The sequence below is a fragment of the Neodiprion virginianus genome, chromosome 1 (genome assembly GCF_021901495.1).
Source record: "Neodiprion virginianus isolate iyNeoVirg1 chromosome 1, iyNeoVirg1.1, whole genome shotgun sequence".
NCBI classification, from domain to species: domain Eukaryota; kingdom Metazoa; phylum Arthropoda; class Insecta; order Hymenoptera; family Diprionidae; genus Neodiprion; species Neodiprion virginianus.
The window spans coordinates 27,798,727-27,819,503 of NC_060877.1; the positions used below are offsets into that span (position 1 = coordinate 27,798,727).

The 20,777-nt window shown below is 41.5% G+C and overlaps 2 protein-coding genes across 5 annotated transcripts; both read left to right on the forward strand.

Moving 5' to 3' along the window:
• Nucleotides 1–1,304: 1,304 nt before the first annotated feature.
• On the forward strand, nucleotides 1,305–6,317 carry LOC124310365 (radial spoke head protein 3 homolog A). 3 transcript variants are annotated; one of them, XM_046774226.1, is made up of 11 exons: nucleotides 1,305–1,443; nucleotides 2,567–3,318; nucleotides 3,402–3,473; nucleotides 3,822–3,903; nucleotides 3,966–4,139; nucleotides 4,292–4,420; nucleotides 4,619–4,822; nucleotides 5,032–5,194; nucleotides 5,259–5,345; nucleotides 5,439–5,655; nucleotides 6,109–6,317. In XM_046774226.1, the coding sequence occupies exons 2-10, from the start codon at nucleotides 2,573–2,575 to the stop codon at nucleotides 5,621–5,623; spliced, it is 1,842 nt and encodes a 613-aa protein (XP_046630182.1). In that variant the 5' UTR covers nucleotides 1,305–1,443; nucleotides 2,567–2,572; the 3' UTR covers nucleotides 5,624–5,655; nucleotides 6,109–6,317. The 3 variants fall into 3 exon arrangements, with proteins under 3 accessions (XP_046630182.1, XP_046630184.1, XP_046630183.1); XM_046774227.1 differs by having other exon boundaries at nucleotides 1,319–1,443; nucleotides 2,552–3,318; XM_046774228.1 differs by lacking the exon at nucleotides 3,402–3,473.
• Nucleotides 6,318–16,777: 10,460 nt separating this feature from the next.
• Nucleotides 16,778–19,115, forward strand: LOC124310371 (PR domain zinc finger protein 13-like). 2 transcript variants are annotated; one of them, XM_046774240.1, is made up of 4 exons: nucleotides 16,778–17,206; nucleotides 17,344–17,596; nucleotides 17,712–18,306; nucleotides 18,444–19,115. In XM_046774240.1, the coding sequence occupies exons 1-4, from the start codon at nucleotides 16,988–16,990 to the stop codon at nucleotides 18,685–18,687; spliced, it is 1,311 nt and encodes a 436-aa protein (XP_046630196.1). In that variant the 5' UTR covers nucleotides 16,778–16,987; the 3' UTR covers nucleotides 18,688–19,115. The 2 variants fall into 2 exon arrangements, with proteins under 2 accessions (XP_046630196.1, XP_046630197.1); XM_046774241.1 differs by having other exon boundaries at nucleotides 17,344–17,479.
• Nucleotides 19,116–20,777: the final 1,662 nt, after the last annotated feature.

Below are 20,777 nucleotides of genomic sequence, written 5' to 3' on the forward strand. Positions count from 1 at the left end.
TTATTCAAAGTCGCCGAAAATCTAATCCTGCCTTCATACATCAGGCATTTTCATCACACATTAAAACATTCGACATCGTGATATTAAGAGAGTACATTCAACCCTGCAAAAACATAATTTCATCGGGTGCTGGAAAATTACTGGCATCGATAATGCGTGGTACATATACTATGAGTTTGCCCGGTAGCACGAGGCAACCATATTATATACGTACGCCACTACCGTTCCATTTCTGCGGCTGACACGAATGACCCCTAATGCCCGCTGACCGGACCTGGTCCGTGTTGTTAGTATTACGAATTTGTAAAACTCAAACTGTGGAAGATGTTTGCGATTCAGCAAGCTAGTGACGCAGACATCCAAAGCATTCGATTATCTCTCTGTTGTATAATTGAATGAGATAAAATCCAAGACCATGTATAACCCTTACCGTACGGTATTACAAAGATTTATTTCCAATTTATTTCCAATGTGCATCTCTTTGATAACGACTAATTTGAGAACGCTTGTAGTGTCAAAAACGAAATGAATACATTTTCGAACATATTGAGAACAGATTTGAGAAAATTAGGTTTGTTAACTGCGTAGTAGAAATTTAACGCAGTGTTTAAAAACCCTGTTCAGACATGGCAACGTGTTGTTCAGACTGTTGTATACTTTCACAATTCCTCCTACGATTACCGTCACAATTCGTTCCGTTTTAGGCAAGTTCAAACACCTCTCGTGCAGATGATTATCACCGACTTTACGACGGAAAGAAGCCAGTAAACCGTCGAAAACCGTGACCAATATAATCATGGTGTTTCTTACCATCAGACTTCACGTTCGTCGATTAGGCGATTATATCATATCGGTCAAATATAATTATAAAAATATCTGTACCCTTTATACGCGTTATGCCTGTGGAATGCCAATTAATCAAAAATGTTATAAGACCATACAATCATTTTGACAATGAAAGTAAAACGTTCATAATGTGTACCTCGAGTGAAACTGCTGCGAATGTTTGGCTAACGGCGATACCTGCGATTTCTTTCGCGTTTAAAGAATTCCTCGAATATAAAATAGGGGTTAAATCGAGAGGGCAAGGATCTTCTCCTCGGCTATACTATTTAAAGCCAGCAATCGGACGATCTGACTTCACCTTGACGCGTTGACCGCTTTGGTCGAAATCGAACTCTTCTCCCCTATTCTTTAACTTCCCCCTTGACCGCCTCTGCGTGACGGTATCCGTATACGATCCTTACACGTGTGCGAAGAGACATGCGCAACTGGCCAATGGTCACCGCTATTGAGTTGCTAGCCGGCCGGTAACACGCCGGTAGAAAACGGTAAGGGTACAATGTCCAGTGTGTGAACTCACCCCCGAGAGTGTTTGGCCTGCAGCGGTGGTGCAGTCGTCGAGGAAGTTTTTCGCGACTAGATCCACCGGTCTCCTAAAAAGTACGTATCTGTCTAACGGAGAGTCTGACGTATATTCTTTGTCTCGAATAATTGGCAACGTAACTAGCAAAATTCTGCCAGGGTGACTAGGATCTCTTCGGTATGAGTCTGTATTGACTTTTCCGTCATAGCCAACAGCTTCAATCTCACACAAATCCATCCCGTTTCATCTCATCATGCTTTTTATCTCTGTCAATTACACGTCAGATATTTTTTACGTCGTTCAATGTTAATCGCGGCACGACTAAGTCCCAACGAATTAATAATAATACGCAACGATGCACTCAAAAAACAGTCATTGGGCATATGCCGTAGTTGGATTCATTTTTCTCTGAACAAACCTCGCCGTCCTGCGTGGTCACCGACGGACATGCCTCATAAATATTAACGCCGACGCGTCACGTAGGCTAATTTGCAACACTAGCTATGCCGTTTAACACTTGGGATAGGCAAAAAATCGATCATCTGATTGGAGCTCTGAGTTCGATCGGGCTTGAATTAGAACAGTGTTTTCCCCGCAGAGAAAATAGAAAGCGGCCTTCGTTTGAAAAATTTGTTTACGAATAAAAAATTTTGCCATTTCACTCACAAAATCCTAACACCGCCGTTACAGAATTTTATATCGTAACTTTTTCCGCTTTGACATAAGTACGTCAGTGTCTGCCAAAAAAAATTATTTTTTTTCAAACGTGCATCAAAATTTCGGCAGAGTATCGCAAATAGAATATCTCAGCCGACTATGAGCTCTTAATATTGATATTGAGAGGTGCCTATTTTATTTTTTCCATTTTCCATTTAAATAACACGTAAAAGAAATGGGAATACTCTTTAGGAATACTAGACAGAAGCATTGGTAAAAATGATGCTAATAGGAAATCGCAATTTCGCTGAAAGTTCAGCAATACAGAGTTCCATTATTGATTTTGAATTAATTTCGAATCGACCTTAACAGGATAACCTCACCGCGAAACGACAATAAGAATCTTGATTCACTCACTGAAAGACAAAACAAACAAGATATAGAAACCGCCTTAATGGTAGCGCGAGAATTTTTTCACGCTGCCAGTATTCAATCGTCGGAGAAAAATATGCAACGCGAATAGCGTAGGATTAATTGTTTAAGGTCGCTATGCCAGCTGGCATTTCGGCGTTGGCACCCTCAAATCCGGAGACCTTCAACCTCGGCGACAAAGAACTACCAGCGTTTACCATCCTCCAGAAGGATGGCCTCGACTCTTCGCTACCTTTGCTACACGCCGAAGACGACATGGATTTCGAAATGTCGAATAAAATTATTTCTCAAAATTTGTACAACCAGAAACAGTTTAGCAGATCGAACGATCACCTGCTACTGGCGAGCCTCCAGAACCAGCAATCAAATCCGCTGAAAGCCAAGCACAGTAAAAGCCAGGGGAATCTCAATAGAGATAAGCCTGAAGTTAAAGCTCCAATGATTCTGTCGACCGAAGATTTCACCGAAGTCTTGAACGCCAAGCTACGAAAGGTACGAGAAGAAGAAGATCACGGTAAATCGAGAAAACTTTACACCGGTAACAACAATAATTTCATATCGAGAAAGCCTTTCATCACAACGGTGAAAACCGGTGAATTCCTGATGCCGCCACCGGAAGTAGCTTCTCTCCTTGGCATAGCTGTGAACAGCAGCTCTAACAGCGGGGACGATCCAAGTCCAAGGGCAAAGTTCCGGCCGTTGAACTTGCTGACAAAAAAGCCGGAAATCAGACACCAAAGTCATCACTCGAGGTGCCAAGCCGCCCTGAAGGCGACCACGGATTTCTCAATGGCTTTGGTGAACTCGGCAGCGCCGGCGTCGGAGCCGAATAGGTGGAAGAGGAGCGCGCCACCGACGCAAACGTAAGTCAGGATGGAAAGAAATCTGAAAAACTGCTTCGCATTTCGATGATTCGGTAAGAGAGGGCTTGTGTCCTGTTTTCTAGCGAACAAGCACCAATGCCTAGAGCGTTACCGAAAAAATTGGAACCGATCCCGAGCACCATTCTGCCGAACCGGTAATAGATCATTGCACAGGAGCGAGTATACTTTTCAGTTTGCTAAACCGAGTGACGATTAGATCATAGTGATTGCAGATTGCGCCGAATCGCAGTTAGGCCAAGCGGCTGAATAATTTCACGGTTTCAATCACGAGTTCAAGTTATATGTGTATCGCATAAGTGCCTGTTCCAACTATCATGCTTACATACTGCATACATTCCGCTGCACCTACGCAAGCGAGCTTTGCCAGGTGAAATAGAACATGGGATAGAGTTGAAACGGCACTGTAGACACCGTATCCGCAGCGTCATTGGCAGTGCAAAAATCGATCCCTTTCCTTTTGTTTCTTAACTTTCAAATTGCAGTGATCAACCGGTTCCCTTCGGGAACATTATGTTCGATCGTCGCGTCGTTCGCGGGAGTACTTTCGCCTCAACTCCGATGCCTGTAAGTATCAACGTGTGGGAAATCCAACGGTTCTATGTTTCCCAACTCCGGGATGATTTCAGGTGGACAGTGAACAATCGCAGGCCGCGCTTCAGGCGGAAGCCAGGCGTCGACAACTCGCGAGAAGACGGGCACAGACTCAGGCGAGTCGAGCGTTGCACTTACGGATCGGTTCTCCACCGCCGGTTTCCGGTAGGAAACACGAACCGGTGCAGACGGAAACCTACCTCGAAGAGGTTCGCCTCATTCGTTTCGTTTATAGTATAAAGTCAGTTTCCATTCTTTCTCCTGGAATTTCAACTTGACCTTCTGCTTCGTTCGATAACATATCAACGAGTCAGTGATTCGACGATATTCTGCAGCTAAATGTTTCACCGGTTAATTTCAGCTATTTGAAAAACCGGACGAATTCGACATCGGCACGCAGACCGATCACTTCCTCGATCGACCACCAACGCCTCTCTATTGTCCGGCGAAAGTTGGAACGGATCAGTGTACTCAGATATACCCTGGTGACGTGAGTACATCTACATGAAAAGCTTATTCGGAAGCTATCCATCTTCCATCCGGCTGTCGTATACTGGGTTCGAATTGAAAATCCGACGTACATTGTCAAAGAGGCGAAAAATAATTCACCATTTGTTGAATGGTCAACTTGTAGCATTTTCGTAAAGACACAGTTAGAGTAGTCGATTAAATGATACGAATTTTTCAGTTATTCGACTACGATGTCGAGGTGCAGCCTATCATTGAGGTACTGGTTGGGAAGACCATCGAACAATCGCTCATCGAGGTTCTCGAAGAGGAAGAAGTTGCGACCTTGCGGGAGCAGCAACGGAAATTCCTGGAGCTGCGGGAGGCAGAAAAGGCAGAAGCACAGCGTCTCGAGGAACAAGAGAGACGATTACGCGAAGAGAAAGTAAGCGCGATTGAAGAAATTTATCATCGAAACGGCCCTGAGACCAGTCTGATTTACTTTTGCCATTAACATCAACTATTCACATCATTGTTGACCTTGCCGTGTACGGTGAGACCAAAATTCGACACACGTACACGTGTATCAAGGTATACGTATAATTCACTTGTAATGGCTTACTTCACCGATCGATTCTTCTGCCAAAAATGTAGTGCCGACGTCTGAAGCAACACGAGGAAGCGGTAAATACCCAGTTGGAGACAGAAGAGAGGGTAGCTGCGGCAGTTCTTCTAACGGGATACATCGCAGAACTTTTACCGGCAGTCCTGGAGGGATTAAAGATGTCAGGGTTCCTGCTGGATGAAATCAAAGCAGGTAAAACTGGAGCAACGAACCGACAACAAGGCCGATAAACGTTATCGTGTTTGACCCTTTTCAGACGTCGAGGAGGGCTTCATGCCGTGGCTGATGAAGGAGGTGAAAAAAGAGATGGGCAACATGATCGAGAGCCGAGAGTTGCTGATGGGTAAAAGCAATTTTTTTCACATCTAATTGATCCCCCGATCACGAGCGGTGTTTTACGAAACTGTGATAATTGTCGAACATCGACGAACCGCAGATATCATCAGAGAGATACTGGAGAATCGTGCTGAGACGTATCGTCGCCTGGGCGAAGATTACGACGCCTCCAGAGACCAGCTCGACCTTGAGGAACAGGACGAGGGTGAAGGCGAGGGCGACACTCGGGACGTGGACTTCGTCGATTACGAGCCCCCAGCCCTGGACGACGTCAATCCAGCTTAGCAGTCGTGCTACAACGTTCTATGTTCGTCCAAGTAAGTCTGGCCACCCAGTTTCGAGCTGGCACAGAGCGCAAAACGGGACCTGACCAGCAATTCGGTGCACTGACCGAGACGCCAGGTCGATGCCTATATTCAATAGAATCAGTAATTAATCGAGCAAAGATCAGCCGCGACCACTTTGACTGGCTCATGCCTAGTCCCTCTCACTATGCAGAGTAAGCCATAAGCTTAGCCATATACGAGCCGAGCACGATGGTGTACACAGCTGCACGAGTCGAGGTTTTCTCCCTGGTCCTACGCAGGGGGCGTTCGATGTACCAACGAGCGGGGAACTGGCAAGTCCCCCCGGTGTCAAATATTGGTATTTGTCCACGCAAATGAAATACCTATCAGATAGTGATTATTGATTTTTGAATTCGGACGACAGATACCGATTTTTACTAAAGTTCCATTTTTCAAAGGTGTTTCTTTCTCTTTCTCGTACAGATGGCCCTTTCTAACGCTGAAAAAATGGGATCAAGTAACATCGCGAGATTGAAGATCGCACGATACGTAGTGCCTGATAATACGTAATACCTAGTTATTATGAATAACTGTATTCAAATTTTAACCGCAAATAACTTGCTATTTACTCTTAGTTAAGCACTATACGATCGATGCATGTCGAAAAAAGAGAATAAATATTGCTCATACAATTCGACTTACTCGTTATTCTACTTCCCTTCTTGTACCTAGAAATTGAACTGTGTTTCAATTATTTCATCCTTTTTCAGACTTTTATAATAACGGTGAGCTTTGAAACCCTGACTTAGGTATTTCGCTCGTTTGGGGACACTATGAGCAAAGAACGCGTTAGCGGTTGTGCCTTTTTAAAACTATACAGAATTACGTTAAATTATATGCGTATAATTTTATAGAATTTCACCAGGTCAAACTTGAGTTAGAATTTTATATAAATTTTACCAGGTATACCCTTTTTACACGAATATTCTTTATCAATGCAGTGTTACAACTCATTACGAAGATAATACCGAGAATTGTAAGTTCGGCCCGGCATAAAAAAATACGTTCCGAGTGCACTTGTACCGTTTTTGCACCAAGCGATTTGGACTTGTTAGTAATTAGCTAAAATGACGCGCACATAGATGGCGTAGTCGAGCTTCGATTGTCGTGAAACATCCTTTCCCCAAAGAAGAGCAGTTTTGAGTATACGAAACCATGCTTGGCTCAGATTTTTCAAATTTATTACTTATACCCTTTTTGCACTAACTTCCTCATTTGATAAAGTTGTGTTTAATTGGAAAACATTTTGCTGTAAATTCGAAATTAATTTCGTGATGTCTGTAAAATATGAATCCATGAACGAAATAAATCTGAATCAAACAAACAATATGACGTTGTTGTTAAAGAACGAGCTTTCGATGATGGTAATAATAATAACAATTAGTCAGGTAAGGAAACATCTGACAACTGTGGCAACTATATTACTGCCTACATAGGCAACCTTGAAAAAACTATATTTTTTTTAACTTTTAGGGGAGCGGCGAGCAAAATGGGCACCCCTGAAAAATTTTCATATCTTTTTATAAACAAGTTTTTAACGCTTTTGAAGCAAATTTAGAAAAGTACGCATAATTTTTAAGCGGCCCATTTTACCCGCTTTTTCTCTACAAGTCTCTTATAGATAGCTAATCTTATTTTCAAGGTATTATAAAGAAGATAGAAAAATAAATTTGGAACATTTTTCAATTTTGAAAACTGTATGTAATATTTTAGGGTGTCCATTTTGCCCGTCCATCCCTATAAAACTTGTAGTACTGACGGTTACATACCAACTGCGACTTCTGTATTTACGCTGACGATTCTATAATTATTGTTAATCGTTCAAAAATTCCGAGTCCAGGCTTGAACGCAGGTTCGCGTAAAATTATACAGGTTTGGAGCTAATTTGTGTTAAGACTTTCAAGTGCGTGAAGTGAAAAATACAATGAGGCTGCCTGGCGTTGATTCCTAAGTCGACAGGGCCGCAGGGGTATTCTTAATGTGAAAAATAATGCCATGGTACTTTCACCAATATTGGTACAGGTCAACGCAATTAATCAGTAAACGTCAGGCCAGGAATCGTCCAGTTTGCTGAGCCAGAACCAGCCCCCTGGCACTCGTCACTGCTCGTATACTAAAAAATTGTACGCGTCTTGTCCCCGTTTTTTAGTTCCTCTACCTGGCACTAGTAGACTTCTGACAAGCTCGCTGCCCTCGGTGACCGCGCGCAAGCTCGTCAGGTAACTGCTAGCGCCACTAGTGGTGGAAATTAGCGGCAGAATCGAGGGACATTTTGCGAACCACTTTTAGCAGCGTGTGTCAGGGGGCTGGCCAGAACTTGAAATGAAAAACTGGCGATGAACATTGGTGGCTGACTACGGTCAGATCAATGTCTGACAAATACGGGTAAGTATAAACCCGGACTTCCTCAATCGCAGAGACAAATCGGTAGCCAGCTGAACGAGCAAATCTGTTACCGGCAAAGCAGGAAACGTAAAACCCGGAAATTAATTTATCACCCACATAAATATAACATACATACAGTGTACAGGCGAAGGTAAAATTTACCACGTGTTCGATCACGAATCCAGCAAAACTTATCCATCCCCATCATCGAAAGTAATGCGAAAATTCAAACAGGTAAAAACGTGGTCACGTCGATGGCGACGGAAACGACGTCATAACGGAAGTGAAGACTTTGACATCATTATCGAATCCGGAGCGTAAAATAAATGTACAAACTTTAAATCCTGGGGAACTTAATGACAGGAAGGGATATAGTCAACTCTATCCAACAGGTGTATTTAGTTTAAAAAAAACGTCAATTGACTTCGGGTGCTGTGCCTTGGCACTGGTGACAGGAGTATTTAGTTCAACGAATAATTAAACTAGCCTGAACGGTCCGATTGCCATGGGTCCTAATGACGCGCTAATGAGTCATAAAATAAATACTGCAGGCTTAATTAATTATTTTAGTAATTGGTTATAGGAACTACATTTTGCGAACTAATAAACATAGATAAGGCGTGACCGCGCACCCTTGTTCCGACGATAATCTTTTGGTTTGTACTCCATAATAATCTCTTGATCTAGGGACACTTTTGTCTTTACGCCACGCACCAATGCCCTGCGCCTACTCAAGTGCTCGATACTCGCTGGTATACCTGCATCAACGAGCAAGAACCTTCGTCGTACATCTCTTTAACCTTACGTACGCAGTAGTAATTTTGAGCGAGGACTTTCTGCTTTTGCCGGGTGATAAAATGTCGTATAATCTTCGCAAATTTTGAAGGAACTTTGAAACAAATATGATAAAGTAGTTCCATCAATGCGTACAAGTGATTTATCCTGAAATCAACATTTTATATCACACAAACTTTGGTCTCTCAAAAAATATAGAAATTAGTCCACCGGTATAACTTTGAAGTAAAATGTTTTGTTTATCCAGTTTCAACAGAATTCACATATTTCGTTGAATTTTAAGAAAACTCTAACAATATATGTGGAAAAAGATCACGAATAAACAAATTACGCATATGACAGTTGTCATTTACGTTTTATTCCATCATACCACGATGAATGACGAGGGTTCGGGGACTAATCGAATGAATAACAAGATGAATGAAAGTGATAAAATACCGTTACCACAGACAACATATAAACGCTATTGGGCTAATATGATCATCATTAACGGTGCAGCATTCATTGTTGGTGCCTTATCTCCGAAATGTACTGCACGAGTTCTGGGTAGGTTAGGCCGTGGATTTAGCCGGAGATCGATCACGCAAAACCTACCATGCATAGTAGGTACTGGTGCAGTAAGTAGGCGAGTACGTATTAGGATGTATAGGAAGTCGGGCCATCGACTTGAACGGTCAAATTAGTTATGTCTAGGAAACCTTTACAGGGGTCTATGAGGAGTGCTTGTAATGAGTCGCGACATCACCGGTCACCGTGGATATCGCGTCCCTTCGATCTACGTAAGCCGTTTTCAGGCAGGTATACGAGGTATTTTCCTGGTTGTAGTCAGGCCCGAATTAACCGTAAGACTAAAAAGGCCCTGGGCCCTCGAAATTTTCAAAATCAAATTTTTCAAAACAGTACCTGGATTAAAAAAAATTCAGGAATTTGAACTCTTAATCTTTATCAATAAAGAATCGCGTGTATACCTATCACACTGAGAGAAAAATTTGCGCATATAGTTAAAAATCTGTATAGTTGAAATATTATAGTCGGGAAGATAATTTTTATAGTAGAATTTACTCAAATTATCGTTTGGCGCACTATAAACACAATGTTAATTTTACCACACACTTCTAGTTGATCCAAGAACGTCAAAGGGATTATAATAATCGTACAATTAACTATATTTTTTGTTATAATGTTCACCATACACAGATGTTCATCAGGATTATATTCGTATAGTGCGGTGAACTCGGTTCTGTAGTCTTCGATAGTATAGAGTATGTTTCAATTAACTAATTTATAATCAACTATTTACGGATAAGTATTTAGACCACCCGAGATGATTCCTGCAACTTTTGTCAGAGTTGAATGCACCATACATAGTTTGACTCGACTTAAATATGGTTAACGCTAATACAGGAATTATTCAGACAAGATCTCCTACGAACATAGTTTCAACAACTACACATAAACTGTTGAAAATATTTGAAAATCTACGACACAAAAGTGTAGTTGAATTACAAATTTCGTGTTATAAAGTGAATTACTAAGCATTCTCAATAAATGTGCATTACAATTTTGTCATTTTGCTTAACTTAGTTGGAAACACGAAAAAGGGTATTTTGAATTTCTTTCATTGTGCAGTAAATGTATCAGGTATATTTGGAAATTTCATTTACGGTACTTGGAATTTACTAAAAATTCTGCTGAATTCACTTGATAAATGGAATAATCTTATTGATCAGTTTTCAGTGACTGTACCCGTCATGTCCGTATGGACCGTACATTGCATTATCAATCAAATAACGTCGTAGATTCTCATAAGGTAGTTTGACGTAGTAGGTAAAATTTGTTGAAATTCGCAAATTTATTTTAACAAAGTGTGGAATTGATCAATACTATAGTACAGATTAATCCTGTGCGATTAATCGATTAATCGAAACTGCCTCATAATAATTCTGCAGACCAGTCGGTATATGAATCGAAACCGTCGATTAATCGATTAATTGGAAAAACCATTAATCAAAATCATAGATTAATCGCACAGTAAAGAACTAGTACCTATAAATGTTAAAATTTTTTTCGGATTTAACAGATCGACAAATAGATATTGGAATTAGCGAAATCACCTAGACAGAGCAGGTGACCCGGGTCACATGACAAAATAATATATTCGAGGGGAGGAGTTGGATGATCGAGGGAGATCCTAGAGGACGGAGCACGACTCACTTGGCACACAAGTTTCCTGCACGTATAATGCACCTCTTCTCTGACATCCCTCGGTTCACCGGGATCCCCCCTGCCGTTTAATTTAATCCAATACAATATGTTCCCCCGACTCGACTAGCAGTGGCCAACCAGGGGGAAATAAAAAGGTGGGTGGCTTTTTAAAACTGTGCCGATCTTAATTCAGCGTGAAACCTCATCCTATTATGATTTAGGTATTAATCCTGATTGGGAGAGACAGGTTTCGACCAAGCCTGCCATTCATTCGGAGCTGCATGTTTGGATTTGGAAATTTTGTCATAGCATCCAATCATCACCGCAGGATAAAATTAATTTCTATTTACCGAGATGTTTTTCTAGAATTTACCACAACTTGAAGAGAAATTACCAGTGCACCAAAACAAATATCTACAATTTTAGATTTACGATTAAACAATACTTTCAAACCTGAATGATGACGATTTTGTTCGCGTGGACGAAGGCTTTGTATGGATTTTCTGAAAATGCTTTAATTGATTGATCAGGTGTCCGCGACGGCTCGAGTAACTGACTGCGGCCAAAAGTGCAACGGACGTACTACGATCGATGAATGAAATCGAATGAAGAGAATCCTCAGAGGGAAGGATCGGTGCCGATCCCTCGGTGACGTGAAACATAGATTGACTCTTAAAATCGAGTACACACAACTCCTAATGGTTCAATATGGTCTAGCTGGACTGCGAGAGGGCTGCGGGCCGTAGTATCATATGGCCACGTGTCGAGTTACACCCAGATCAAACTCAGCTTCCAAATGAGACACAACAAATCTGTTAATGCCACGTGCCACGATTCAACTCCGTCGATTTTTGCCGCCTGTTCTCGCTTTGCCGGAGCTAAATCGAACATTCATTGTCTGACTTCTCCGGGTAGGCATATCCTTTGACTGGGAACAGTGGCGCGTGAGCAGGTGGAGGACGAGATGAATGTTTAATTGAAAAAGAGCTTCGTTCATTTTGCAGATCGTAAATTGTTAAATAATTGTCGTTGATTCCGAACAGAGTGCACGCGGTAATGAATCCTTGAACATTGTTCACATTTATTTGAGAAATAATCTTCCCGAAGCATGAGAAACCCGATTGTGGGATAAATTTACGGCGCATATTATATGTAGGTGTGAGCCAGTTGGCAATGAGACGACCAGCGTCCCGAAGAATTATATTGCCAGAGGAGAGCGAAGGATGATTCAAATAGACGCTAGTGACGTTTCCTATTAATAATGCATAAGCCAGTGTTTCGCACAGCGTACGCATCCATTAAGAGTAACTTTTGACACTTGCAGAACCGTGCCTGATTCGTTTTATGGCTGCATGCAGGCATCGGGATACTCGCTGTTCCATCCCTACGCAAAATCGTATATTCCCTGTATATTCCACCGCATCTACGTTAACTGGCCCCCTCGTCACGTACGTATTAAGCGTTCGTTATTTTCACCACATACACGTAGTTATTGAAAACATGTCAGCACCGAGAAAAATAATTCAAGATATCGTGTAACGTGTGTATATAATAAGTTCAGAAATGGAAAATAAATCATCTGAAAGACCGACCTCCTCCTCAGTGCGTTACCAACCGATGGTGAAATTGTTATCGTGGAAAACGTGGATGAAATTAGCGTGCGACTCCCACCTTGACAATTCCAGGTCTCTGAACTGTCTGATAGTGTCTGACACACATAGAATATTCACCTGGTTTGCGCTCACGAAAAATTACGTGATCACGAATCCTCGTATAGGTTGGCTTATTTCAGCTTTCGCAATGGCGGCGAGAAGAGAAAAGAAGGAGGGTTCGTGCACGCGCGTATATACGTATATAGGTATATGTACACGTACGCGCGTTAATACGTAGATGATAATCGCGATATTAATATCGCATTGGGAAGCGCGCACATGCGTGCAGCCGCACATTGGTCACGCCGGAACACTTGCTCCGAGAGACGGGCTGCTGAATGCACCCTGATTTCGGGGGTGCCACCGCTGCAGCTTCCGAGCTACGGAACACTGGGCAACGATACGACACGCTGGTGAGTGTCACCGGTAACATCGGTAAGAATTGGAAATATTCCCAAAGTTCGTGGGTGCATGAATTGTACACAACGGCAGGGTGCGTGCGTTAAAGGACACGTATCAACATTCACGCAGGTAAGTGCAGAAATGGTTGTGAGTTTGTAAATGTGAATAATTAGCTGTACACCCGATGAGGTCGGGTAACCGATGGCTTCGACATTTTGGCGCCGCCAACCCCGCTGCAGAGTCGTTTAGTTCGCTACGTCATTAACCGTCCCCGGTAAGCACTGTGTGCCTAGCCGCACGGAAGGACTCTGAATAAGCCTTCTTCGGAGAATCGAATTTTATAAACTTTGTAGCTTGCACTGGTAGAATATAAGGTAAAAGTAATATGGGAGGAACGATTGGCAAACTCATGCGATAACGATCAAGATTTTACCGAAGGTATGTACCCTACGTACCTACGGGAATCGTATAGGTAGAAAGAATTAGCGTGCAAGAACCCCTTTCCGTTCGGCTGATTGCCGGACTAATGATTATCGAAGAAACTTTGCTCCCCGAAAAAATTATATATCTTTAACATTCTTTGTCAAAGTGACTCTTGTCAATTTAATTTCTCAAGGAAATTATTGAAATGACGGTGTAAGAGTTGGCAACTTTTTATCGATCTCGAATATTGTTTTTCTATATAAATTAAGAACATCGAGGTAATAACTTTGGTACTATGCAGAAAAAAATTTCAAAATCATAATTAACATTATGGAAAATAAAGTAGACCGGATTTTTTATTTGTAAACTGTAATCATCCCACCAAAACTTCCCAAACTTTGGCAATATTCATTCTCGCAGTGCGGTTCTGTCTCGTCTGCTGTTGGAAAATATTGGCGAATCTCTCAAGTTGTGTAAATAATCGTTGGTTGTTAATTTTATCGCAACTTTTATACTAGCAATTAACAGCATCGCCATCTCGATTTTCCTCTACAGGTCCGCCGATCTCCCTAAGGTAATATGACCGGGTAGCCGGGTAAAATAACCGGAAAAATGACGGACCCCTTCGGGTTACGGCGGTCCTTGCTAAGCCGCGTGTATACGCGGATGCTGGATCGGGATCTGGGTGCAGGGAACCACCGAACACTTGTCCGAATCCTCTGGTACACCGACAAACTATGCAGAGAGACGAAGGGTGGCTGGACATGGGTGAGAGGTGGCGAACGAGGGGAAAGTGTTCAGCTTGTGAACACTTGCGAACACTTGCGAACACTTGCGAACACTTGTGAAGACGCGTTGGATACCCATCATTGCGACCTACATATATGTCTGAATATATCACTTTTGTCAATTAACGACCGAAAGCATTTTATTTGAAACGATCAACCGAGGATGATTATCGATTTGAAGAGAAAAAATACTTGATTTCCTTAAAGCTAATACGATCATTTGAAACAGACCCTAAAAATATGATTTTATAAAAAATTTATAGACTTGGAGTTGCATATTATGTTGTAAAAATTAACGATATAGAGACACTGCGGATTTCTTCATGAATTTTTTCGAACGTAGAGAATAGAGGCTAATTAAATCTCTCACCTCATCTATACGAGTTTTTCGTTGTAAAAAAAAAAAAAAAAATGGCATTCGCGCCGACCAGACCATATTTTCGATACATTCATTTTCTTCGTAATATTGCGATACGACATGCCTTCATTTCGTAAAGCGATAATCATAGCTCGTTTTTTAATACGAATTTCTTTATGCTTAGCCATTGTTACACGTGAAAACTTTTCGTAGCACGTAAAATTCAAAAAAATTATACCACGCACTTGCTGGAACTATTCGTACGGTCTGTTCGTTCACAAGACTGTCGAGACAAATTCGAAAGAAAAAATATCAACAGGTTCGTGTACAGCAATTGTTTACCTTCATACTCTCAGTGAGAAGCTTACAGCTAGACGTAGAGTTTGATTTATTTTTCATCTAGAGTTTTTGTTTACATCGTATGGAAGTTACGCGAAGTATTTTGGATTCGATTTGACAGTCTTATGTACGATCCGTATGTGCGAATAGTACGTGCTGCAATCTGTTTGATGTTATTGAATTACAGCACTTTTTTCTCAAACCTATCTTTTTTAGCTCAAAATGCAATACTGGGGCGGAAAAAAATCATACAAATCTTTCTAAAAAACTAAAATCTAGGTTTTAATATGCTTTTTAAGTTAGCCATAGAAAAAGTCGATAAAAAATTTTCCCCTAAGATGCGGAGTTAATTTCCGGCGGCTAAAAAATAGCCAAAAAACGACCATGTTCAAAAATACGTATCGGGGCCAAAAGATATTGTAGAGAATTTTCTAAGACAACAAAATGAAGGTAAATTTCTTCTCTTTAAACCGCCTCTTGAAACGTTTAATTATCTTTATTTTTGAGTCCGCTAACTAACTTTCAGTGTTGCAATAAATTTGGATCGGTGTACTTGAACTTTTGGCCGGCAGTGTATAATCGGGATTACTTCCGTGGGAGGAACTAACAATACGGTATTATTACGCTGGGATATGCATTGAGATAAGGAAAATCGAAGGTATGAACTAATCGATTTCAGGATCCCCGTATAGATTGATGCAATCGCGAATAGTCCGGATTGCGAGTGCAGGACGACTCAGCGAGTCGGCAAGTGCGCTGATAAATAATCTTCAGCTATGATCTATGCAGGCGAGCGCAAGGAGCGAATGAAGAGATGAATTCGGTAATCAAGCGTTGATTCAGATGCGCCTCCCGCCCAGCTAGATCCCCGAACTCGATGGGCGACCAATGGTTTTGCAGCTGGTCCAAACAATGTCCTTTCACATCGGGCTTTTATGGCCCCATCCACGTATCAAACATCAGAATCCCTCGGCCCGTGTCAATGGCACTGAGACGCGGGCCCGTTGCTGCTACCAATTTTTGCCAAAGTATTTTGCAAGGTACGACTGGCTGTAAGCGGTAGCTGACAAGACGTTAAATGTTGCTTGCACAAGAATCATGGAAGTTAGATCGTGATTGAATTTGGCAACTTTTTTGCGGTAAAAAAAAAAAAAATTTATTTTACATTTAAGACATATTTTTAGCCAAGAAAAACTTCATAGGGACATCCCAGACTAAGGTTGAGTACGGTTATGATAATCGTCTAATTCCTCAATCCCGCAACGAATATATTGAATTAGGTTCGTGGCATCGGTTCAATTTGAAAATGCAATTATACTGCCATCGACCACCACGAGAATTGATTCCCTTAAACAGCAGACAATGATAACCCGGATCACCTAGCATCAATGCGCCGTTGTCGGTCGGGATGGTCCGGATTCAGGCAGGGGGCACTTGGCGAGCCAATATTTCGAGTATGAGAGTAAACGCATCCTGCACCTTGCTACTAGCAGAGGGGGTTCGCCTTTCGTACGCGTGCCCTCATCGAGGCCCCTTTCGAGCCCCCTGATTTCCGAACCACAAACCAAAAGGGGACTCTTTAAACACAATTACACATACGCTTGCGTCCAGTTAGATGGGGGGTGGGGAGCGTTTAGGGGGTGATGCCGGTAGTGGGGATCTCAGGCGACCGAAACTCCCCCCTGTATAAAATGTAGAAGCGGACTACAGGTCGTCATCAGTTGACACTTAGTAGTCAAACAACCTTCCTCGCGTATCGGTTCGGACTGTGGAATATTCTTATAGTCGATTACCCGCAATCGGCTTTCTATCAAAATGTTTTCATAAATTTTGCAACCGTACCAAGAAGACGGAATAATAATAAATCGTGTCAATTTTACCAACATTTTGCACATTTGGGAAATAACCTCGGATTTACGGAGCTGCCGTAAATTCGGGAAGCTATCCGAACTCCAATGTTCGTCAACGAAATACTGAACCTTCACGGATATTACATGTATTCCGTAATGGCTCAAAGTAACCTAATGAAGAGCTTAGCGACCCTGCGGAATACAATTTCTCATAGGTTTTCCCAATCTTCAGTGATAGCCACAACGGCTTTACCTCACGATGCCGCGACAGAGATCGTCGAAATGGATCGGTTCAAGGAGAGTCGCAACTTGCCAATTCGAAACGTAAGTAGATGTACATGCAGCTTGTACTACAGCTCCAACTAAACTTGTCCAAATACTGTTCACGCAAATTTCACGCCGAATAATATTAACGTCGCTCATTTTGATCGAGCTAATAATTTATTTTTATTTCCTGACAGGTAGAGGTTATTTTCATCGATGGATATATCCGTCTCGCGAAAGGACAAGAGAGCTTGAGTTCGAGTTGGTTGAAAATGGTTGAACTCGCCAAGGACTGTCAGAGCTGCAACGTTCTATTGGGCTTGGCGGAAAAAGGTGTGATCATAAGAACAATCCGGTATATTGCACCCGGCGAAGAACTGCTTTTATGGTTTAGTGATAAAGTTCTGGCAATGTTAAACATACCGTTCCTCGTTCCAGCCAATATTCAGCGTAGGTTTCACTCTATCTGTAGAATCTAACAACTCTAAAAATCCAACGCTTATTTTATCTACGGTCAGTCCCGCGGCGATGCTCATTAATTTTAACATTTTACTCCTCTCGTCAGGTCAAACCACCTACATGTGTCTGCAATGCAGCACCTTATTCGAATATCCAAACCCGCTGAAGCTGCACATGGCGCTTCACTGCGACAAGTTCGAACTCTCCTATCTCTGGACTCTTTTGGCCGACGAGTTTGAAAAGGCTGAGCCGGAAAGTTTATCCACGGACGCAGTGTTGCCAGCGACGACATTGTTCGAATTCAAACTGACCGGCCCGCCGACGACATCACCCCAGCAGATTTCACCAATCCTAGGTGACACTTTACGAATCGATTCGACAAATGACTCCCCAAGTTCTTCGATCGGGATTTTACCGGTCGTCGAAAACTTGAGCTCGGGAAATTCCGCGTTCAAGCCCTATTTGCAACCCGCGTTGCAGAATAATCTCGCGGTGTCAATTTACTCACCGGAAGTAAGGAGCTGCGGATCCACGGTGGTCCAGCCTGCGTATCAAGTGCCGCAGATTCAATTGGCACCGGAACTACACGCGGCGCAGATGGAGACGATCGCGAGTAATCTTGGCAAATCGAAGCAGGGACACCTTTGCATATACTGCGGCAAGGTTTACTCACGAAAATACGGACTTAAGATACACATCAGGTTTGTAGATTTTCACCGCAAGTATTTCAACAAGTAGATTGCGGTAACTGCAGTTTCGAGTATGTACGGAAATCGATTTATTATCAAATATTCGTCAACGTGGAAATAACGAGTGACTGTTCTACACGTGATTTTAGAACCCACACTGGATATAAGCCTCTGAAGTGTAAGCACTGTCTACGAGCTTTCGGAGATCCGAGTAATCTCAATAAACACGTTCGGCTGCACGCAGAGGGTGACACGCCTTACAAGTGCGAACTCTGCGGCAAGATCTTGGTAAGACGGAGAGACCTCGAACGTCACATAAAATCAAGACACCAGGAAGGAGCGGAGAACATGGCAGTGACAGATGCATCATCCGACGCCATGGACGTCGAATGATACATTTTGACCCAAACTTGTCTTACCCTGTTTAACGGTAAGATTTGATCGATTTGTACGGAGGATTGAGTTGTATGACAAAGAGATTGCTAGTATCAACAAATCTTTACATTTTTGAACCTCCAGAATCCGACAAACAGGTTTTTAGAAAATGTCAGTCTGTCAGTCTGTCCGATAAACTCCCGCGATGTTCTCGGAAACGCCTCAATGAAAAAATATTTGAAACTTGCAGGATTTTACAATCAATTAATAATGGGCATGAAAACTTGCCTCGACCCGTTTAATTTTGACTTTCGGTTCTACCGAAAATGAAACGTTTCTCAATATCTAACCGACCAACCTATACTTGTTACTAGTGACTTTTTCTAAACGGACAATCATGTTTTCAAGTGAATTTGTTTGTTTTTAAAAAATTTTATTTATTCGAACAAAATTTTATTACTTTGTTGCTTTTAAAATTTTTGATCTCGTTGCCAAGTTCTATCATGTTCACATTTTTCACTCGGCCGTTTTCGAGATCATCGCGAAAGTTTGTCGAAAAGAACGACAGGCGTTTCCCTTTTGATGGCGATGAAAATTATCGCGAAAGAACTGTTTTGCCGGCTTGTTTAGTTAGTGCAATACTTTTGTTATATACAACTTAAGTATAATGAATCAATGGTCTTCCAAAATGTAAATGCTCGGTGTACGTAGATGACGAACTCACGCAGTACCGTACTGGCAAATTTTGTTTCTACATCGCCAACCTAATCAACTCGGCAGAAAAATTAGCGCTGTGTGAATCCGTGACCCAGTTTGTACGAACACTTTTAACAAAAGTTCAATGACGATAAAATTTGAAACACTTTCATATCCAATTGCAACCAGTGGGTAATGCGTGTGCTAGTCAATATGATGTGCATAATTATACGTACATAATTACATGAAACTGTTATTTATTTATTTATTTATTAATTCCTATTTAGAATATGGAATACGTGCCGTAGAAATAATTTGTACATAATAACCCGCTCAATTATGGGTAAATTGAAAAAAAGGTTTGAATTTTGAAGAACCTTTAATTGTAAATATGTAATTTATTGTCTTTACGCGAAATCGTTATGGATTAATTAATTCGTATGTAAAATATGAAATTGCATTATAATGATAATTTTAATGTACATACACAATAGCCAGCTCAATTACGGGTGAATTGAAAGAAGGTTGCATAGTTTAATTGTAAATACCTAGTGAAGTTTGCGCCTGAGGAAAGCAAATGCGACAATCATACGAGTAACCATCGCCAACTTTTAGCCTGAAGCAAACACGATGGATTTTATGAAACGCTAATAAAAAGCCGCGGGACTTTGCGTGGTAGGTTTGTGAAACACGAGTGGTCAATTTCTTCTCCCTGGGGACGAGAGTGATCTCCCAAGGGACGTAATTGAAGCAATTGTGAACTGCGCATGCGCGAACCTATCTGTACAACACCGAGGTGAAATTTGCTACTTCATCCCGCTAAACTGCTGCGCAGCCTCATTTTTCACGTACGTGTGATAAAGAATTATTTTTGTAGAAAATATAATATATAATAACAGACTTGTCAATTTATATATCGCACCCTTTAATACCAAACCGTTTATTTTTAAATGTTCATCAAACAGAACTCTGATATAACCAATGTTTGGGTTTGTTATTAATGTGGTACTTTCAGTACGCATATTCCACGATGAAGTTTTATAACATTGATATCAACGTTCGTGACTTTGAGACCTGAATTTACCTTTTTTACGTTGCATCGGAAATTAATATTACAAAGCAGAATTTTTTAAATTCACAATTCACGGAACGGCAGGTCGAAAATAGTTTCAAATTTCATTTCAACGACAAATCGAATAAAAACCGTAACCCAAGCACGTGCGACTCACCAATTATGTTGCCAAGCAATGAAGGAGTTACTCGAATGTCTCCGCTAAACTCTGGAAAAATCAAAAAAATAAAATTCAAATTAATTTAACAAAAAGTGGCAACATGCATATTATACAGTCGATTTGTTGTTATTAATCTAAATATGAGTACCATCGTATTTTCTAACATTTGTTTGCTGTACA